Source organism: Cynocephalus volans, chromosome 8 (genome assembly GCF_027409185.1).
Source record: "Cynocephalus volans isolate mCynVol1 chromosome 8, mCynVol1.pri, whole genome shotgun sequence".
NCBI classification, from domain to species: domain Eukaryota; kingdom Metazoa; phylum Chordata; class Mammalia; order Dermoptera; family Cynocephalidae; genus Cynocephalus; species Cynocephalus volans.
In genome coordinates this window covers 28,764,676-28,782,144 of record NC_084467.1, presented here as the reverse complement: position 1 = coordinate 28,782,144, position 17,469 = coordinate 28,764,676, and the positions used below count along the sequence as shown (strand labels likewise).

Below are 17,469 nucleotides of genomic sequence, written 5' to 3'. Positions count from 1 at the left end.
TGACCAAGTGGGATTTATTCCAGGTATTTAAGGGTGGTTCAACATTCAAACATCAATTAATGTAATCCACTGCATTAACAGACTAAAGACGAAAATTCATATGATCTTGTCAATAGGCGCAGAAAAAGCACGTGGCAAACACTATCATTTACTCAGGGTATAAACTCTCAGCAAACTAGGAATAGAGGAGAAATTCTTCAACTTGATAAAAAAACAAAGAAAAAACCCCTACAGAAAACCTACAGCTAACATCATGTTTAATTGTGAAAAACTAGATGCTTTCCCCCTACGCTCAGGAACAATACACAATGATCCCTTCCCACCACTCCTATTCATCACTGTATTGGAAGTCCTAGCTAATGTAATAAGTAAAGGAAAGAAAAATACACAGACTAGGAAAGAAGAAATAAAACTGTCTTTGTTCACAGATGATATGATTGTCTATGAAGAAAATCCCAAAGAACTAACAGAAAAACCTCCTGGAACTAATAAATGAGTACTATAAAATGACAGTAAACAAGATAGCATGATATTGGTGAAAGAACAGACACACAGGCAAAGAGAACAAACTAGAGAGCCTGGAAACAGACCCACATAAATATAGTCAGTTGATCTTTGACAAAGTTTTAATTCAGTGGACAAAGGATAGTTTTTTCAACAAATGATGCTGGAACTACTGGACATCAACATGCAAAATAAATAATTTAGATACAGACCTCATATATCTCATAAAAATTAACTCAAAATGGATTATAAACTTAAATATAAAAATAAGAACTATAAAACTTCTAGAAGATAACATAGGAGGAAACTTAGGTAACCTTGGATTTGGAAATAAGTTTTTAGCTACAACATGAAAACCATGATCTATGAAAAAAATCGATAAGTTGGACTTTATTAAAACTAAAAAACTTCTAAAAAAAAGAAAAAAAAAGTCAAAAACTTCTGTTTTATGAAAAACACGGTTAGGAGAATGAAAAGGCAACGCACAGACTAGAAAAAAAAATTTCCAAAATTCATATCTGATATAGAACTTGTATCCAAAATACACAAAAAACACTTAAAACAACAAGAAAACAAACACCCCAATTAAAAAATGGGCAGAAGATTGCAACAGACATTTCATTAAAGAAGATATATAGATAGCAACTAAGTGTATGAAAACATGCTCAACATTATGTGTCATTAGGGAATTGCAAAATAAAACAATGAGATACCACTACAAACTTATTAGAATGGCTAACATCAAAAAACTGATAATACCAAGTGCTAAAGAGGATGCAGAGAAACAGGAACTGTTATTCACTGCTGGTGGGAACGCAAAATGGTATGGCCACTTTGTAAGACAATTTAATTTGGCAGCCTCGTAATACAAAATAGCAATTGTGCTCCTAGTAATTTACCCAATTGAATTGAAAACTTATGTCCATACAAAAACCCACACGAATAATTAAAGCACCTTTATTTATAATTGCCCAAAACTGGAAGCAACCAAGATGTTGCTCAATAGGTGAATGGATAAACAAACAGCCGTTCATCGATACAGTGGGATGTCATTCAGCAAAGAAAAGAAATAAGCTACCAAGCCCTGAGAAGACATGGAGGAACTCTGAACATACAGTACTAAGTGAAAGAAGCCAATCTGAAAAGGCTACATACTATATATAACTCCAACTATATGCCATTGTAGAAAAGGCAAACAAAAGGTGAGATATAAAAAAAGATCAGTGGTTTTAGGGATTTAGGGGGCAGGAGGACAAATGAATAAGTGGTACAGGAGATTTTTAGGGTAGTGAAACTAGTCGGTGTGATACTGTAATACTGGATACATGACAACATATATTTGTCAAAACCCATAAAAGTTTACAACACAAAGAGTGAACCTTAATGTAAACTGTGAACAATACATTAATAATAATGTGTGAATAATGGTTCATTAAATGTACCACACTAAGGGAAGATGTTAATAATAGGGAAAACCACGTACAGGGGCGGGGAGGTATATGGCAATGCTATATTTATCTACTCAATTTTTCTGTGAGTTAAAACTAGTCAAAAAAATAAAGTTTATTCATTTAAAAGAAACCATTCTGGAAGCAGTTTCGAGAATGGACTGGAAGGGACTAAATAGAATGCAGTCAAGAACAACAGTTTGGAGGTTATTGAAATTGGCAAACTTTGCCTCTCATCAATAGTGTATGAGAGTGTATATTTATTCACATTTTTGCCAGTAATTGGTATTATCATTGCTGGTGAAGAATAATTTATTCCAGTTCATATTTCTTTAATGATTAATAAGACTGAGCATTTTGTTTTATAACACAATTGACTATTTGTGTTTCTGTTTTGTGTCCTTTGTCTACTTTTCAGTTGGGTTGTTTGTCCTTTTCTTATTGATTTACACATTCTTTTGAGTTTAAAAAATAATAACCTATATTTTATTATAACTTTCACACTATCTTTTGAATTTTATAACTATTATTTTTAATCACTGCATACTATTTCATCAAAATACTATACTTATTGTTTAAAACCAGTTTTAGTAGTTTTTTAGTATCACAGATGTCATTATAAAAATTATGTGCATAGAGATTTTTCTACAGTATGAATTCTTTCCTTTGAGTAGATTATTGGAATTGGAAATACTGAATTGCAGACTAAGAACACATTCATACTTTTGATGGAAAGAATATCATCAATTTATATGACCATCAGCAACATATTAAAATACTAGAGTCACTACATACTCACAAGCACTAGGTACTACAACACTCAAATACATTTGCTAATTTAGTAGTACAAAATTTTTCCTTTAATTTATTTGTACTTTACTGGTAAAAACAAATATTTTCTCATATTTTTACTTGAGAAATTTTGGTTTATATTCTTTTCTCATTAGTCTAAAAGACTGGAAGAATTTTCTTCCTTTGTTGACCAATCTGTATGAATATTTTGTCTAATAATAAGCTAATTGTTTATTGTTTCCATTTGCTGCAAATACTTTTCACATTCTATTGGTTTCCTTTTAATTTTAGTGTATTTGTGACTTAACAGAAAATTTAATTTTTATGCTGTTAAATCTAATTTTCCTTTGTGATTTCTTCTATCATTTCTTTTTTTTTTTTTTTTTTCAAAAGATGACCGGTAAGGGGATCTTAACCCTTGGCTTGGTGTGGTCGGCACCACGCTCAGCCGGTGAGCGAACCGGCCATCCCTATATAGGATCCGAACCCGTGGCCTTGGTGTTATCAGCACCGCACTCTCCCGAGTGAGCCACAGGCCGGCCCTTCTTCTATCATTTCTAAGCTTAAATGATTTTACTCCATTCAGCAGATCAAAAATTATATTTTGTGTTTTTTTCAAGATTCAATTATTTATATTTAACTTACTAATTTCACAAAACTTAATTTTATTAACAGTAATAGCTAACATTTACTGAGTGTTTAGTATATGATGCTATCCTAGATCCTTTACATATGTAGACTCATTGAATCCTTACAACTACCTATATATAGGTTAGGTACTATTAGCACCCTAATTCCACAGATGAGGAAACTAAGGCTTAGCGTGGTTAAGTAATTCAGACAAATCACACAAATAGCATAACTGAAAATTTTATTTTCAGTAGTATACCTGAATATTGAGTAATACGGTTTGACAATGGAGCCTATGCTATTTATTTATTTATTCATTATTGAATTATAATTGATTATACATATTTTGGGGATTCAATGTTGACATATGTTGATGAAATCAATATTACTAATATGTATATTGTTACAAATTGTACTTATTCTTTATGCCCCTTGTCCAATCTCTCCCTATCCCTCTTTTCCTCCCCCCTCCCACCACTGATAACCCTAGATTTCTTCTCTCCCTCTGAAAGAGTAATGGTTACTCTGTTGATTTGTTGCCTAGATGATTTGTCCAATGCTGAAAGGTGTGTTCAGATTCCCAAATACTATCATACAGCAGATGCTGCTTCTGTCACTCTAGAATGGGCTTTGTGTAGAGAGACATCCTGTTTTTTTCTTTGGTCTCTGCTGGTGACTCTCCTTGTGTCAATGCACTGCAGTGGCTGGCAGACCATCCACGTGGTGGTTGTGATGTCTAGCCACTTCCGCAGCAGCTGTGCTTACTGTGGTGGCTGTGGTGGGCCATGCATATGGAGGTGATGTTTTTGGCATGCTCCTTGGCGCTGGTGGTGTGCTTGGCTGTGGGCCCGGGATCTGGTCCCTGGATTGATGCCCAAGCCTCCGGGGTGGAGCCCCCAAGGCAGAGCCTGTGCTTTTAACCACTGCTTTTTACTGATACTCAAGTTATCTCAATGCCATTTTCATTAAATAATTCTTCCTTTAACCACCATTTTGCTATGCTTCTTTAGCTACTGAAATTCTTTTCATAGGCTCTCTTCTTGGTGTAAGAACCCAAATGCCCCAAGGGATCACACCCTGATCACATAAGCCCTTCTCGGCCACACCCCATCATGGCGCTGGTTGTCCGTATTCTCCTTCCCGCAGGCGCGAATCGCACACCAATCAGCTCACCCCCCAAGCCCCATGCGGTATGTTAAATAGGGATTGTATTTTAAGCCAATCAGCTTTCCCTTAAAACCCTATATATATGTGTGTGTGCTGCCTAATAAACGAGCTCTCTCCGGTGGATCGTCAACTGGTGTCCACTCGTCCTTTCACTTGGACTATTTAGTTTGCTGTACTGATTTCTATTAAAGTAACAATAACATGGTTTTATTTTCTGTAGCATAAAATTTGCTTTAATATTTTAAAGATTTAGGATATATTTTATCATAAACCTAAAAGGAATATCAAGTACTTGAGGAAAAATGCAGTCTTAAGATATCCTTACCATACACTGGTGTCTTCCCTGGCAGGATGACGATAATGAGCTGTAGACCAGAATATGTGTTCTTGAGATGACGGAACATGGGTTCTACGCTGTCTGCCCCCTGTGCATATTTGCAGAAACATGGCTGGCCCTGGATGGGCATCCCTGCATCCTTGGAAATCTTACGTAGCTGGTCTGTAAAACCCCTAGAAAGAGAAACCACTAAATATAAAACCTTTGCCTAGTCATGAATACCTACAAAGTAGTAAGGGAAAGTTTGTGAAGGGAATGGAGGATGAAGCAAAGATCTGTGAGCTCCATATACAAGAGGTTGCCAGACTACTGGTGTTAAGGGCAATGGTGGGTCAGTAATCTATTTTGCAAACTAAGAACATACTATACAGTTATATAGCATTTTGCTTACAAAGGGTGTTAGTAATACTGTGTGCTGGTTAAGAGCTCAGCTCTAGATTCTGAGATTTGTAAGTTAAATATAAATAATTGAATTGAATTGGAAAGTTCTGCTAATTACTAGCATTGAAATTTTAGGCAAATTATTTCAGATTCCCTTATCTGTAAAACAATTACTTCCCCTATAGGGTTCATGTGAAGATTAAATGAGATAAATCAAGTAAAGCACTTAGCACATTGCCCAAGACATGGTAAGAGTTTGATAAATTTTAGCTATTGTACATATTCTAATTTGATCCTGACAAGATTCATAAGAAAGAGGCAGGTCAGGTATTATTCCCATTTTATAGATCAAAAAACAGTTTCAGGTACATTTAAGTATTTGGCAAAGGTCAAATGACTATATAAATGGGAGCGCTAGAACTATCACCTAGCCCAGAATTTCTACAGTATTACCTATCTCAGACTAAGGTAGCAGGAAGGATTATACCCTCAGAAGATAAAAAAATATGAAAACAAAACTTAAATGAAGCAGGCAGCACTTTAATGTATTTTCATCTATACTGAAAATGAAAACAAAAAACAATTTCATATTTAAAGAAAATTCTGTATTTAGCATATATGAGTAATGATGTAGGGGCTGAACACTCATTTCAATTGTTTTAAAAACAAATAATGTCCACTGGCTGGTTAGCTCACTTGGTTAGAGCATGGTGCAGATAACACCAAGGTCAAGGGTTCCATTCCCTGTACTGGCCAGCTGCCAAAAACAAAAACAAAAACAAAAACAAAAACAAAACAAATAAGGTCCTAAGTCAAGGATCTGAGTGGACTTCGCTCAAAACACTCTGATTCCCTCAGGACAGAGATGAAGTTTATAGGGATTCTCTTATTCTCCTTTTTCTTATTAGTGTTTAATTCAAGAAGTATAAAGTTGAATATTTTTACTCAACCTGAATAACGATAGGCCCAATAATTCTGAGCCAACTATTCAAGCCATGAATAACAAATATAAAATAAAAAGAACAACTCTAAGCTTGATAGACAATTGGAATTGCTTTCTTTGGCCTTTCAAGGTCAAATAAGATAATCATAGCATTGTAATAAACCATACTTTATGACATTTTACTTGAAAGCAGGGGGATAAAAACTTCAGTGAAAAAATATACTAAGTGATCATTAAGACATACATTTAGAGATCTGGGGTCAGTAAAAAGGAATGAACAGCAATAAATAGAAAAAATACTTTTATTTCTCACATGAAGAAGGGAGAGCAAATTACAAATTGACCTGAGGTATGTTGGTCTCTATACCACTCAAAAACTTTTTATTATGGACATATTTTACATGAGCTAAAGTGGAGATTTAAATCAGACAAGAATCACTTTCTTTAGAAAATTAGATTCTAGAAGGTTGATAAGAAATTTACAAAATAATTATAATGCGGTCATATTTTGCACATAAAGTGATAAGCACAAATAGAGAGGATATTGATTGGTAGAGATAGGAAGGAGGCACTTTCAGTAATAGCTGCATGAATGGAAACAGGAAAAAAGGTTAGGGAGACAGAAGGAATAAAATGCTTTAGTTTCTTTGTCCAGAATATGTAAAAAGAGTAATAATAAAGGACTTAAGAGACAGGTAAAAAATATTAAGTGTCATACTGACTTTGAATGTCATTCTCTGTCAAAGAGAAGCTTAAAAGTCTGGAGTAGGGATAGTCATAAGTGGAGCTGGTGTTGTTTCATGACAGCACAGTTCCTCAAACAAGAGTGACAGAAGCCCTTGAGACTGCACAAGACTCCCAAAGGAGAGGAGACAGATAAAGAAGAGGAAAAGAAGGGGCTGGCTGGCTAGCTCAGTTGGTTAGAGCACAGTGTTTACAACACCAAGGTCACGGGTTTGGATCCCAGTATCAGCCAGCTGCCAAAAAGAGAGAGAGAGAGAGAGAGAGAGAGAGAGAGAGAGAGAGAGAGGCCAGAAAAAGTGATTAAAAAAACCCAGAGGGCAAGAGAGGAGAGAATGCCAAGAAGATAGGTAGTAAGTTATATCTAATGCTGCATATATCTTGAGAAAAATAATGGCTAAGAAGAGACTATTAGAATTGATAAGCACAAAGATATAGGAGATCTTCCGGGAATAAGTTTTAGCAGAGCACTACAATTTCAAGGGAGGAAAGGGAATGGAAGTTTGGAAGCCTGAAAGATTATGTCAGGTAAACTGAAAATCGAGATAATTTTAAAAATTTAAAGAGAAGATTGTTGAGCACATACAAATTGAAGGAAAGAATCTGAGAAAGAGGGAAAAAGTAGTGGAGGTGGAGGACAAATTTTAGAGAGTAAGGAAGTAGAAATGAGGAGTTTAACCACACTTTCAAGAACCTCAATTGAGAAATAAGGATCTTAGTTAATCCTTACCTCGTAGGTAGGTACTATTATCTCTACTTTACAAAGGTGAAAACTAAAGAATAATGAGATTAAATAAATTATCCATGGCAATAAAGCCAGGAAGTGGCAAAAATGGGAATTAAACCCAAACTGCCCTCAAAAGACAACATTGAGAAGTGGCTGCTCTGGCCCCTTCACTGTAGGCTTGCCTAGTGGCCCTTTCCACCACACTGGAAGTGACTAGGTGGGCCCCCTCTCTGCAGCACCGCCTCCCCCAACTTCCTGTGAAGCAGTTCAGCATCTCTGCCCTTGACAGTACAGCTCTCAAACTGCAGAGGAAAGCACAATCTCACAGCTGCCAGCATTGCCACCACCAGCTCCAGAGTACTGCCACTGCTGCTGCCCTTTTCCTAACACAGCAGTCAGTTGTTCCCCGCTGATGCCCAGCCTGGGCACCACCATTCAACCTCACCCAGATCTAGGTGATTCTGCCTAATACCAGGCAGGAAGAAAGAGGAAAGAGAAACCCAGACCAGGGTCATCCTCATTCAAGCTGAGGAGCTTCAGTACACTCTAGTGCATCTATCAGGGTCAAAGGGCATTAGGGTGCCAGCAAGTCTGCCCAGGGTCACCCACCTCAGCCAAAGAGCAACGGGGCACTCAGGCACTTCTCCTAAGAACTCAAGTCTCACCCATGTCCTCAAAGACCCAAAACAGTGTTACTCAGATCAGCAAGAAACCACTGAGTGCCACACTGCCTAGGCCACGGAGGCACCTACAGACAACTCTGACATTGAATATAGTCAAAGCAACCATACGGAGATTACACTACTGTATCTACCTGGATCCAAAACTAAAAGACCCTACCCAACGGTCAGTATAAAACATATGCACAGAAGGAATTCTCTCCTCAAAAGCCACTCCAGAGTAATAGGAGAAGCAACTGTCCACCAGATGACCAGACATCAATGTAGGCATATTAGAAATATGAAAAAACAAGAAAATATGATACCACCAAAGGAATAAAATAATTTTCAAGTACCAGAGCCCAAACAGCAGGAAACCTATGAAATGACTGAAAAGGAATTCTGAGTAACAACATCAAGAAAACTCAATGTGATACAAGAAGACTCAGATAGACAATACAACGAAATGAAAAAAACAATCCAGGATACGAAGGAGGAAATTTACAAAGAAATAGATGCTTTAAAAAATAATGTAGCAGAATTCCTGGAACTGAAAGATTCATTCAATGAAATAAAAAATACAACTGAGAGCTTAAGAAGCAAGCAGAAGGAAGAATTGCTAATCTCAAAGATAGTCTTTTAAAAATAACCCAGGCAGACAAAAAAGAAAAAAGAATTTTAAAAAATGAAGTAAATCTAAGAGAGCTATCAGACAACCTTAAGTGCACAAACAACTGAATGGTTGCTCTAGAAGGGGAAGAGAAAGAAAAAGGCACTGAAAACCTATTCAACAAAATAATAGTAGAAAACTTCCCATGTATTGAGAGAGATACAGACTTCCTGATCCAAGAAGCTCAAAGATCCCCAAACAGATTCAATACAAAAAGGTCCTCTCTGAGACACGTTGTATTCAAACTGTCAAAAGTCAAAGACAAAGACAGAATCCTAACAATAGCATGAGAAAAGTATCAAGTCACCTGTAAGGGAGCCCCCATCACACTAACAGCAGATTTCTCAGCAGAAGCCTTACAGCCAGAAAGAATGGAATGATGAAAAAAAAAAACAACTGCCAGCCAAGAATACTATACCCAGCAAAGGCTATCCTTCAGAAATGATGGAGAAATAGTGTATTTCCCAGACAAACAAAAGACAATGCTGCTGCTGCTACACCACATAAGCTAGTTCATTAGGATGTTTAGAAGAATGAATCAATGACTTTACAATGACTAACAAAGTCAGGAATCTTCATCAAACCATTGTGAAGAAACATTTCTAAAGGTTCAGTGATTAAATATACTCCATATTGAGACAACATTTATCAGAACATTAGGTAATTTGAAATCTAAACACAAAAAAATCCCAAAGACAAAGTAATAACATTCCTTACTTCAATATTTCTTCTCTGCATTGCCTCTGTGTGGCAAAACAAGCTATAGCCCACATTTTGATTTCAACTCCTGTGTGGAATTGTTTCCCACGCATGTCCCACACGCCATGGCTTGGTGTTGCTACTGTCCTATTCTACAGGAAAAGGAAAAAGAAAGAACATGGCAAAAAAGAACAGAAACTTAATATACAGTGTATTTTAATGAGCTGAAAATAGGCATTTAGAATTGATATATTTTTGATATTCTACATGGAATAGGCTGTTCTAAATCAATATTATTTATACTTTCATCTAAAAACCCCTCAAAATTCTACTAAACTCAAGCAAAGATAATCACCTTCAAACAAACAAAAAAATGTTGTTGGAACAATAACACATTTTCTAAATTCCAGACTTAGCTAGGGTGTCCTTCTCTCCATCTCCATACTTAAGAAACTTTATGTATATGATTTAAAACATCTAGAATTTTTACCCGTCCTCCATATTGGAGCATAGGTGCTGGAAGTACACGTCCAGTTACATGGGCCATCTCATCCCGAACTTTAAATTGAAACTCCTGAACAAATGGATCTGTTTCATAATTTGCACTTCTTACCTAACAACAGAAAATATTTATAGTTACTCTCAAAATTCTCCCAAATCCTCTATTTTACTCATTAGAGCCCTCTTTTTTTTCTTCACTTATGCCAACAATATATTTTGCAATAGGTGTAATCAATGGGGCCTGAACTATAAGCAGAGATTCTTAACCTGGGGACCACAAATCATGAATGAACTGCAGGAAGTCTTTGAACCCCTTGGTAATTTATACAAAATTTAAATGTATGTATAAGGTTGAATAATAAGAAATTTTAACTATATACCGATGAAAATGGTAATTTTTGGTTTTGGGAGGAAGAAAGAAATACCTCACCCAAAAAAGGTTAAGAACCTCTGATATAGGATCCAGAAACATAGTACTAAAATTTTTTTTTACCTAGAGTTTGACAGGAAGTATTAAAAATCCTAAGGATTTTTCTTTTTTTTTTAAAGATGGCTGGTAAGGGGATCTCAACCCTTGACTCGGTGTTGTCGGGACCACGCTCTCCCAAGTGAGCCAACCGGCCATCTCTATATAGGGATCCAAACCCGTGGCCTTGGTGTTATCAGCACTGCACTCTCCCAAGTGAGCCAAGGGCCAGTCCTCTAAGGATTTTTTCTAATTACTTGATTTACAATTTATATAAAATTTACTTCAGTATTTTCAGATAAATAGTGCCATATTATAAAATTTATTTAATGAGGTACACTTGAGACAGATAAGAGAGCCGGTATGAGTCACAGGTTATAATTTTTACATAACATATCTATATATACAATCAAAGATAAAGAATTTATTGTAATTCAGCGTTGGATCTCTTTGCAATTCATGCTTATACCATGTTATAGTAACTTTTTTCAAAACATATTTACTTGCTCTCAGGGTGAAGGTCAAACAAGGTTACAAAAAAGAAGGCAGTGTTCAAGTCTTTGAGTAAAAATCCATCTAAAAAAACTATATAATATGTAAACAGAATCTTCCCACAATAAGCAGGAAAAGTCATTTTCTAAGCTAAGCACTAATGCATCTTTTTCTTCAAGCATAATTCCATTCACTTCTGGTGTGTTTCAGTGTATCTCCACAGTAAGAATAACAACTACTACTTTACCAAGACTTGCTGCATGACATGCTTGGTGCTGAGTGCTTAATAATTAATTTTCGCAATTATCTTATGGCTATAAAAGTAGACCTTTTATCATCTTTATTTTCTAAAGGATAAAACTAATACTTAGTAAAGTTAAATGACTTGCTTAAAACCACACAGCTAAGCAAGTAACACACATCCAACAGAATCTCAAACCATGTATGTTCTGATTCTAGAGTTTCTACTCTCACTCACTGTACTAGCCTTCCAGATGCTATAAATGATATACTAATAGTAACAGTAAATAAATGAAGGAGCTAGACTTCAAACCTGAGGCTATTAGACTCCAAAACCTGCTTTTTTTCAATATTATCTTTCTGAACAGTTAAATTGTAATAAATGAGTTAGAACAGCTAGTTATTGAGATATTACAGAGATTGTAAGAGGTGCTAGTCTCAACAGTTTTGGGAAATCTTTTAAAATCTTGTAGTAGAATCAGAGAAAAATCTCAGATGAGAACCAGCCTGTATTTTCCTAATTAAATATCATGCAATGACTTCCATTCGTTCTTTACAAAATTAAAGGAAAAAAAGGTCTTTTTTCTGGCTTACAAAATGAAAGAGTCGTTTCTGCAACTCTTTTCCAATAATCTTTAAAACTGCTTGAAAGTGTTAAATTGTTTTCGGGAATATTCATATTCCCAGACTTTTTTCTCTTTGCTTGAGCAGTTTAAATGGTATTCAAGGAGAGAGTGAGATAAGATCCAGGTGCCCTTTTATTTTTAATTTTGCCTTATTCCAGTTTTATAAATTGGTATTGATAACGCCTTTCTCCCCCTCATTTAGAACAATGAAATAGCACAGAAACCCTACATGGTTGAAGCTGTCCTTTATTTCTTTATTCAGAGTGTACAGTTGCCAGTCTGATACTGGTGGTAAGTAAGGATTCCTAGACTGAGTGTTAAGGCTTTCATTACTGCTAGTCATAATACCTTGACTATTCCTCCTTTCCCTGTCCCGTTTTATATGGAGGTTCCAGTTCACTAAATTGAAGCATTAGTTCTGAGAGAATCTGTTCCCTGGATCTAATTAAAGAGTTTAGGGTTAAATTAGAAGGACTTGACCCTTTTCATGTAACCCACTAAGGTTTAGCTCCAGAACACCACTGGATTATTTCCATAATCCCTTTTAATTTGACAGTCTATGAAATGGTAATAAGGTGTGAACTGATAAGGAGATGGTTCTATAGTAGCTCATTCTACATGTTTTAAATTCCTATTTCTAGGGTTAAGTACTAACCAATCTGCTAATTTCCTCTTGTCTATCTGGAGCAGATCTTGCTGTTGCCTTGATCATAGTGGAAGTCTGATTGTCTGTTAGCTTCTTGATACATCGTTGCCCAGCCACAATATTACAGACCTACAAGTGGAAAAAAGTTTTGCACTAGATGTATTAAATGTACATATCTTTTTGTTTTTAGCTCTCAATTAGTGCCAATTACACGTGAAATAAAAGTTTTAAATTTACTCCATTAAACCGCTTCTTTTTAATATCATGTTAAGTAAAAAAGTAGTAAATAAAACTGTTTTACAGTATGATTATAATTAGGTAAAATGTACATAGGATAAAAACACTGAAAGAAGTATACCAAAATGCTAACATAGCTACATTAGAGTGGCAGGAATATGGATGAACTTCCCTCATATTATTTCATTACAGAAAATTAAGAATAAATTAAATCTCAAAAACAGTTCAAATTCCAAAATAAATGTGAGAGTATGAGGTAAGTTACAGGTGATAAAAGACCCCAAAAGAATAATAAACAAGAGGATATTACTTAGCAGCATAAAGACATTACTTCTAATGGCAGGTAGGTATGTTTCTGCTCCTGCCCCACTTGTAGACAGGGAAGGTGTGGGTACTTCAGCTGAAGAGTATACTTTTCTCTGAAATACTGCGCTACTGTTCTCTCCACAGTTTGTCCATTTTCTAACTGTAAAGGAAAGCTGAAAAAAAGTACACATGAACAACTCTTATCCCATTATGAGCCAGCAAGACTGCCAACCCACTACCTACAGCAAGCCTCCTCACATCATCGCTGCTCTGACAAACACCAGCTTTTCTTACGTTTGATGACTGGCAGGCCTTCTTGTTACATTACAAACACGGTATTTCCGTCTCATTGTTCCACAATGAGTCACTTCAACCTTCAGACCTGTTCCCAACAAGAAAAACACTGGTTACAGAACTGTCACATATAAAATATTTATACTTATAAAGCCTGTTCACTACTATAAAAACTCACTTCTGGACAGAAAATCTGTGATACAGGCAATGTGATATTAACAAAGGACTTTATATATAACTTTGCTAATAATGGTTATAATCATGATAGACCTAACACTAAACCTTTCCCCTACCCTATCAACCTCCACACATTAAAAACATGAGGGTACTTCAAAAAGTTGGTGGAAAAATAGAATTAAAAGATAATGTGAATCTTTCCATGAACTTTTAGAAGTACCCTTATAGAATCATAAAATTTGCAAAGTCCACAGATCAAGGGACAAAGTCTCCATTAATAAAAAACCCTGTTTATAATAAATTCAGGTATTTATGCTGAGAGAGGGGAGGAATGAAAGAGGAGTTGCAGTAATTCTCATAATATTCTATAACCTTCAAAGTATCTGATATTTAAATAGCCCAGTCAACACATACTGACTGAAGATCAGAATTTCATAAAGTTCTAGAAGGAAGCCCTTCAAAGATTTATAAAGCACGAAGAGAAAAATGTCAGGCCCTTTTAATAGTAGTGGAATGACAATTTTATTGAAGTACAGTATAGTGACACAGCTCTTTTACAATACTGACTATTGTCAGTCAAATCAAATGCAACCAAAATAATTCCTAGAGCAGGTGATCCCTACTTTCTTATGGAGTCACTGACCCCTTCAAGAATCAGATGAAAGCAATAAACTCTCAGAAAAAAAAGCACATACACATAATTTAGCACATGATTTTAGGCATTCCTGAATCCCTGAAGTACACCTCTGGACCCTCTGTTCTAGAAAGAGAAGAAATGGGCTTTAAACTATCAGCTGAGATTCTTTCAGATGAATTTTCTTAAGCAGTGCTGTCAAAGAGAATTCTCTGAGGTAATGGATTGTTCTACATCTGTGCTAATATGGTAATCACTAACAATGTGTTACTGAGCCCATGCAATGTGGTTAGTATGCCTGAAAAAAGGAAATTTTAATTTTACTTAATTTTAACTAATTTAAATTTAAATAGCTACATATGGCTCGTGGCTATCATACTGGCCAGTGCAGTCTTGGAGTTACCTAGGGAAGAGTTAGACACACAATGTCTACTGGTCACAGATAAACAACTCCAATTCTAAAGATTGGCCTAGACTCCAAAAGATGAAAATCTAAAAAGGGGTGGATATAGGACAACTTTTAGTTCCCTGACAGTATTTATGGTTATTACCCTTTGTATTATTTCTCTTTCATATTTGTGATTCCTATACCGCAGTGGTTCTCAACCAAGAGTGATTTTGCCTCTAGGAAACATTTTGTAATGTCTGGAGACATTTTTGATTGCCACAAATGGGGGGAGGGGTGCTACTGGCATCTAATGGGTAGAGGCCAGAGATACTCCTAAATATCCTACAATTCACAGAACCCCAACAAAGAATTATCCAGCCCAAAATGTCAATAGTGCCAAGGCTGAGAAACCCTGCAACAGTATAACTTATTTTCCTATCTAATTACTAACTACAGTACCAAACACAAAATTCATTCATAGTAAATATTTTCTTTTGTATATCAGCACAAATTAAGATGTTAAATGGATACAGTGTACCTGTACCAGAATGGTATGGGCTTTTCTTGAGAAGCACTCCTAATTGAATCAGTGAGTAGTTTTTCATTGTATCTTTATAAAACTAAAATTTCAGATCAATTAGAGAATTTACTATGCCTTTAATGAAGGTACTTCAAAAAGCTTGTTTAAAAAATAAAATTAAAAGATAATGTGAATCCTTCCATGAAATTTTGAAGACCCCTCATATTATAATGGAGACTAGAAAATAAAATACTATCAAGGGAAGCCCTTATGAGAAGGACATAACAAAAACAAGTAAGCAAGATGTAAAAATACTATATTTGGGGGAAAACACAACAGAAAGGTTAAAACAAGATTCTGTTATTTGCATCACTTAGCAATTTGTTTTCAAGTCTTCCTCCTGAATTAAAAAAAATCAATAAGGTTTTATAAGCCTACAAAATAAGCTTTTAACAAAAATAAACTGGTACTTTTGTACACATATGGTACTTTTATAACACATTTTCCCCAATATTTCGGCTGGATAAAAAAACCACCCCAAAGTTATTATTAAATATATAGGAAAAAGTTCAATTGGAATAAAATGAATATATTAAGAAAATCTATTTATTATTAGCATACTTTCTGTCAAAATTTAACAGCTATCATCAAATTCCTCATGCCAGCTAAAAATTAAACCCAAATATACAGCACAGAACATACAACTCTGATTCTCTTGAGTTACCGTAGTAGGAATACATGATGTACTTTAAAATGTACTTTTAAAAAAAGCTTTCTTAACTTTGAATGGAGAAAAAATAATAATCATTTTGTCAATTAGACCCAATCCAGATTTTTCTACCCCAAATCTAGGATCATAGATCATAGGATCATAAGAATTAGACCAAAATCCAAGGGCTAGCAAGAAGTTGAAGTTTTAAAAAAGGGACTAGATAAATCTCTGCCCAGGTCCCTCCCCAAACCCTCCATCCAAACAAAAAATTTTTTTGGCTTTAATAAATATTTAACCTATAAACTTAGTTTTACCTTCACTATAACATCAACTTTATAATGCTTTCTAGTCATTTTTTCAGTCATTTCTTTGGGCCCCTGAGCAGCTGAAGTTAAGATCGAGTCCATGCTCTTCGGGCAGCAGTTGAATCCTTGTTCTGTACATCTTGTATTTTCTGTGATAGAGTGGTGATATGAGTTGATTGCATAGTTACCATAAAATAATGTAAGTGACTTCATGATATCAGAGGTGGTAACTAAGCAGCAACTCCACTGCAAACTAAGGCATTTAGATGTTAATGGTAGGTAATGCACTAATCTCCAGACAATACTAACTGTGCAGTTAATGCAGATTATGAAAGGATAATGGTATGGTTGCAAAACAGTTACATTTAATAGTTTCTTATTTTGGCACTTAAATAACTTGAGTTAAATGGATGCTTATTTTCAAAGCTAGAAGGATTTTCTTCTTAATGTTTCTTACAATGAGTCTCTCTCTCCTGGTTACTAAATGGTAAAAAGAATGAATGATAACTGGAGCAAGCAGGATGTATTCAGCTATTCTAATTGATTTGGGAAACTGAAAGACGTTCAGTGAACAAACTTGAATATTTCATTCAAACCACAAGCTGAAAATTATCTGCAATAAATAGGTCAAAATCTTAAAATAAAAACAAAATAATTATGTCTGGCTATTTAAGATCTAATATTTAATATAAGTGGAATTTATACTACTCATTCTGATTAGAGAATGTTTAATTTCTCTTCATGTCTAAATAATAAACTAAATACAGTGGAGTCACATCTTACATGAGGATTAAATTCTAAAGTCATGAGCAAGGCAAGAATTGTACATAATCAGAATTACTTTAAAATTCCCTTAAATTGCTGATAATGTACAGTATATGTGGGTTTGGACACAAAACTGCATATGTATATTTAAATGTATCTAGAAATGTACATATATAAAAAGAGTAAATATATATCTAAAATATAAATTTGAGAAGACTATTAAAATTATTTTTCTTTTCTTTTTGGCAAACCATGTAGAGAGATGAATTTATGAGAGTTAGACGTACATACAATGCAACACCACTATATAAATTTTTTTTTTTTTTTTTTTTTTTTTTCCTTTTTTCGTGACCGGCACTCAGCCAGTGAGTGCACCGGCCATTCCTATATAGGATCCGAACCCGCGGCCGCTGGGAGCGTTGCCGCGCTCCCAGCGCAGCACCCTCCCGAGTGCGCCACAGG

General features: G+C 35.2%; 1 protein-coding gene across 2 annotated transcripts in view; it reads right to left on the bottom strand.

Moving 5' to 3' along the window:
- AGO3 (argonaute RISC catalytic component 3) overlaps nt 1–17,469 on the bottom strand; it is a 102,549-nt gene that overhangs the window by 27,659 nt on the left and 57,421 nt on the right. For both annotated transcript variants that reach the window (XM_063104112.1, XM_063104111.1), the window contains exons 7-12: nt 13,507–13,594; nt 13,238–13,385; nt 12,679–12,798; nt 10,189–10,311; nt 9,717–9,850; nt 4,867–5,051 (exon numbers count right to left, since the gene is read on the bottom strand). In XM_063104112.1, the coding sequence (XP_062960182.1) occupies nt 4,867–5,051; nt 9,717–9,850; nt 10,189–10,311; nt 12,679–12,798; nt 13,238–13,385; nt 13,507–13,594 (798 nt within the window). The remainder of the gene's footprint in view (nt 1–4,866; nt 5,052–9,716; nt 9,851–10,188; nt 10,312–12,678; nt 12,799–13,237; nt 13,386–13,506; nt 13,595–17,469) is intronic.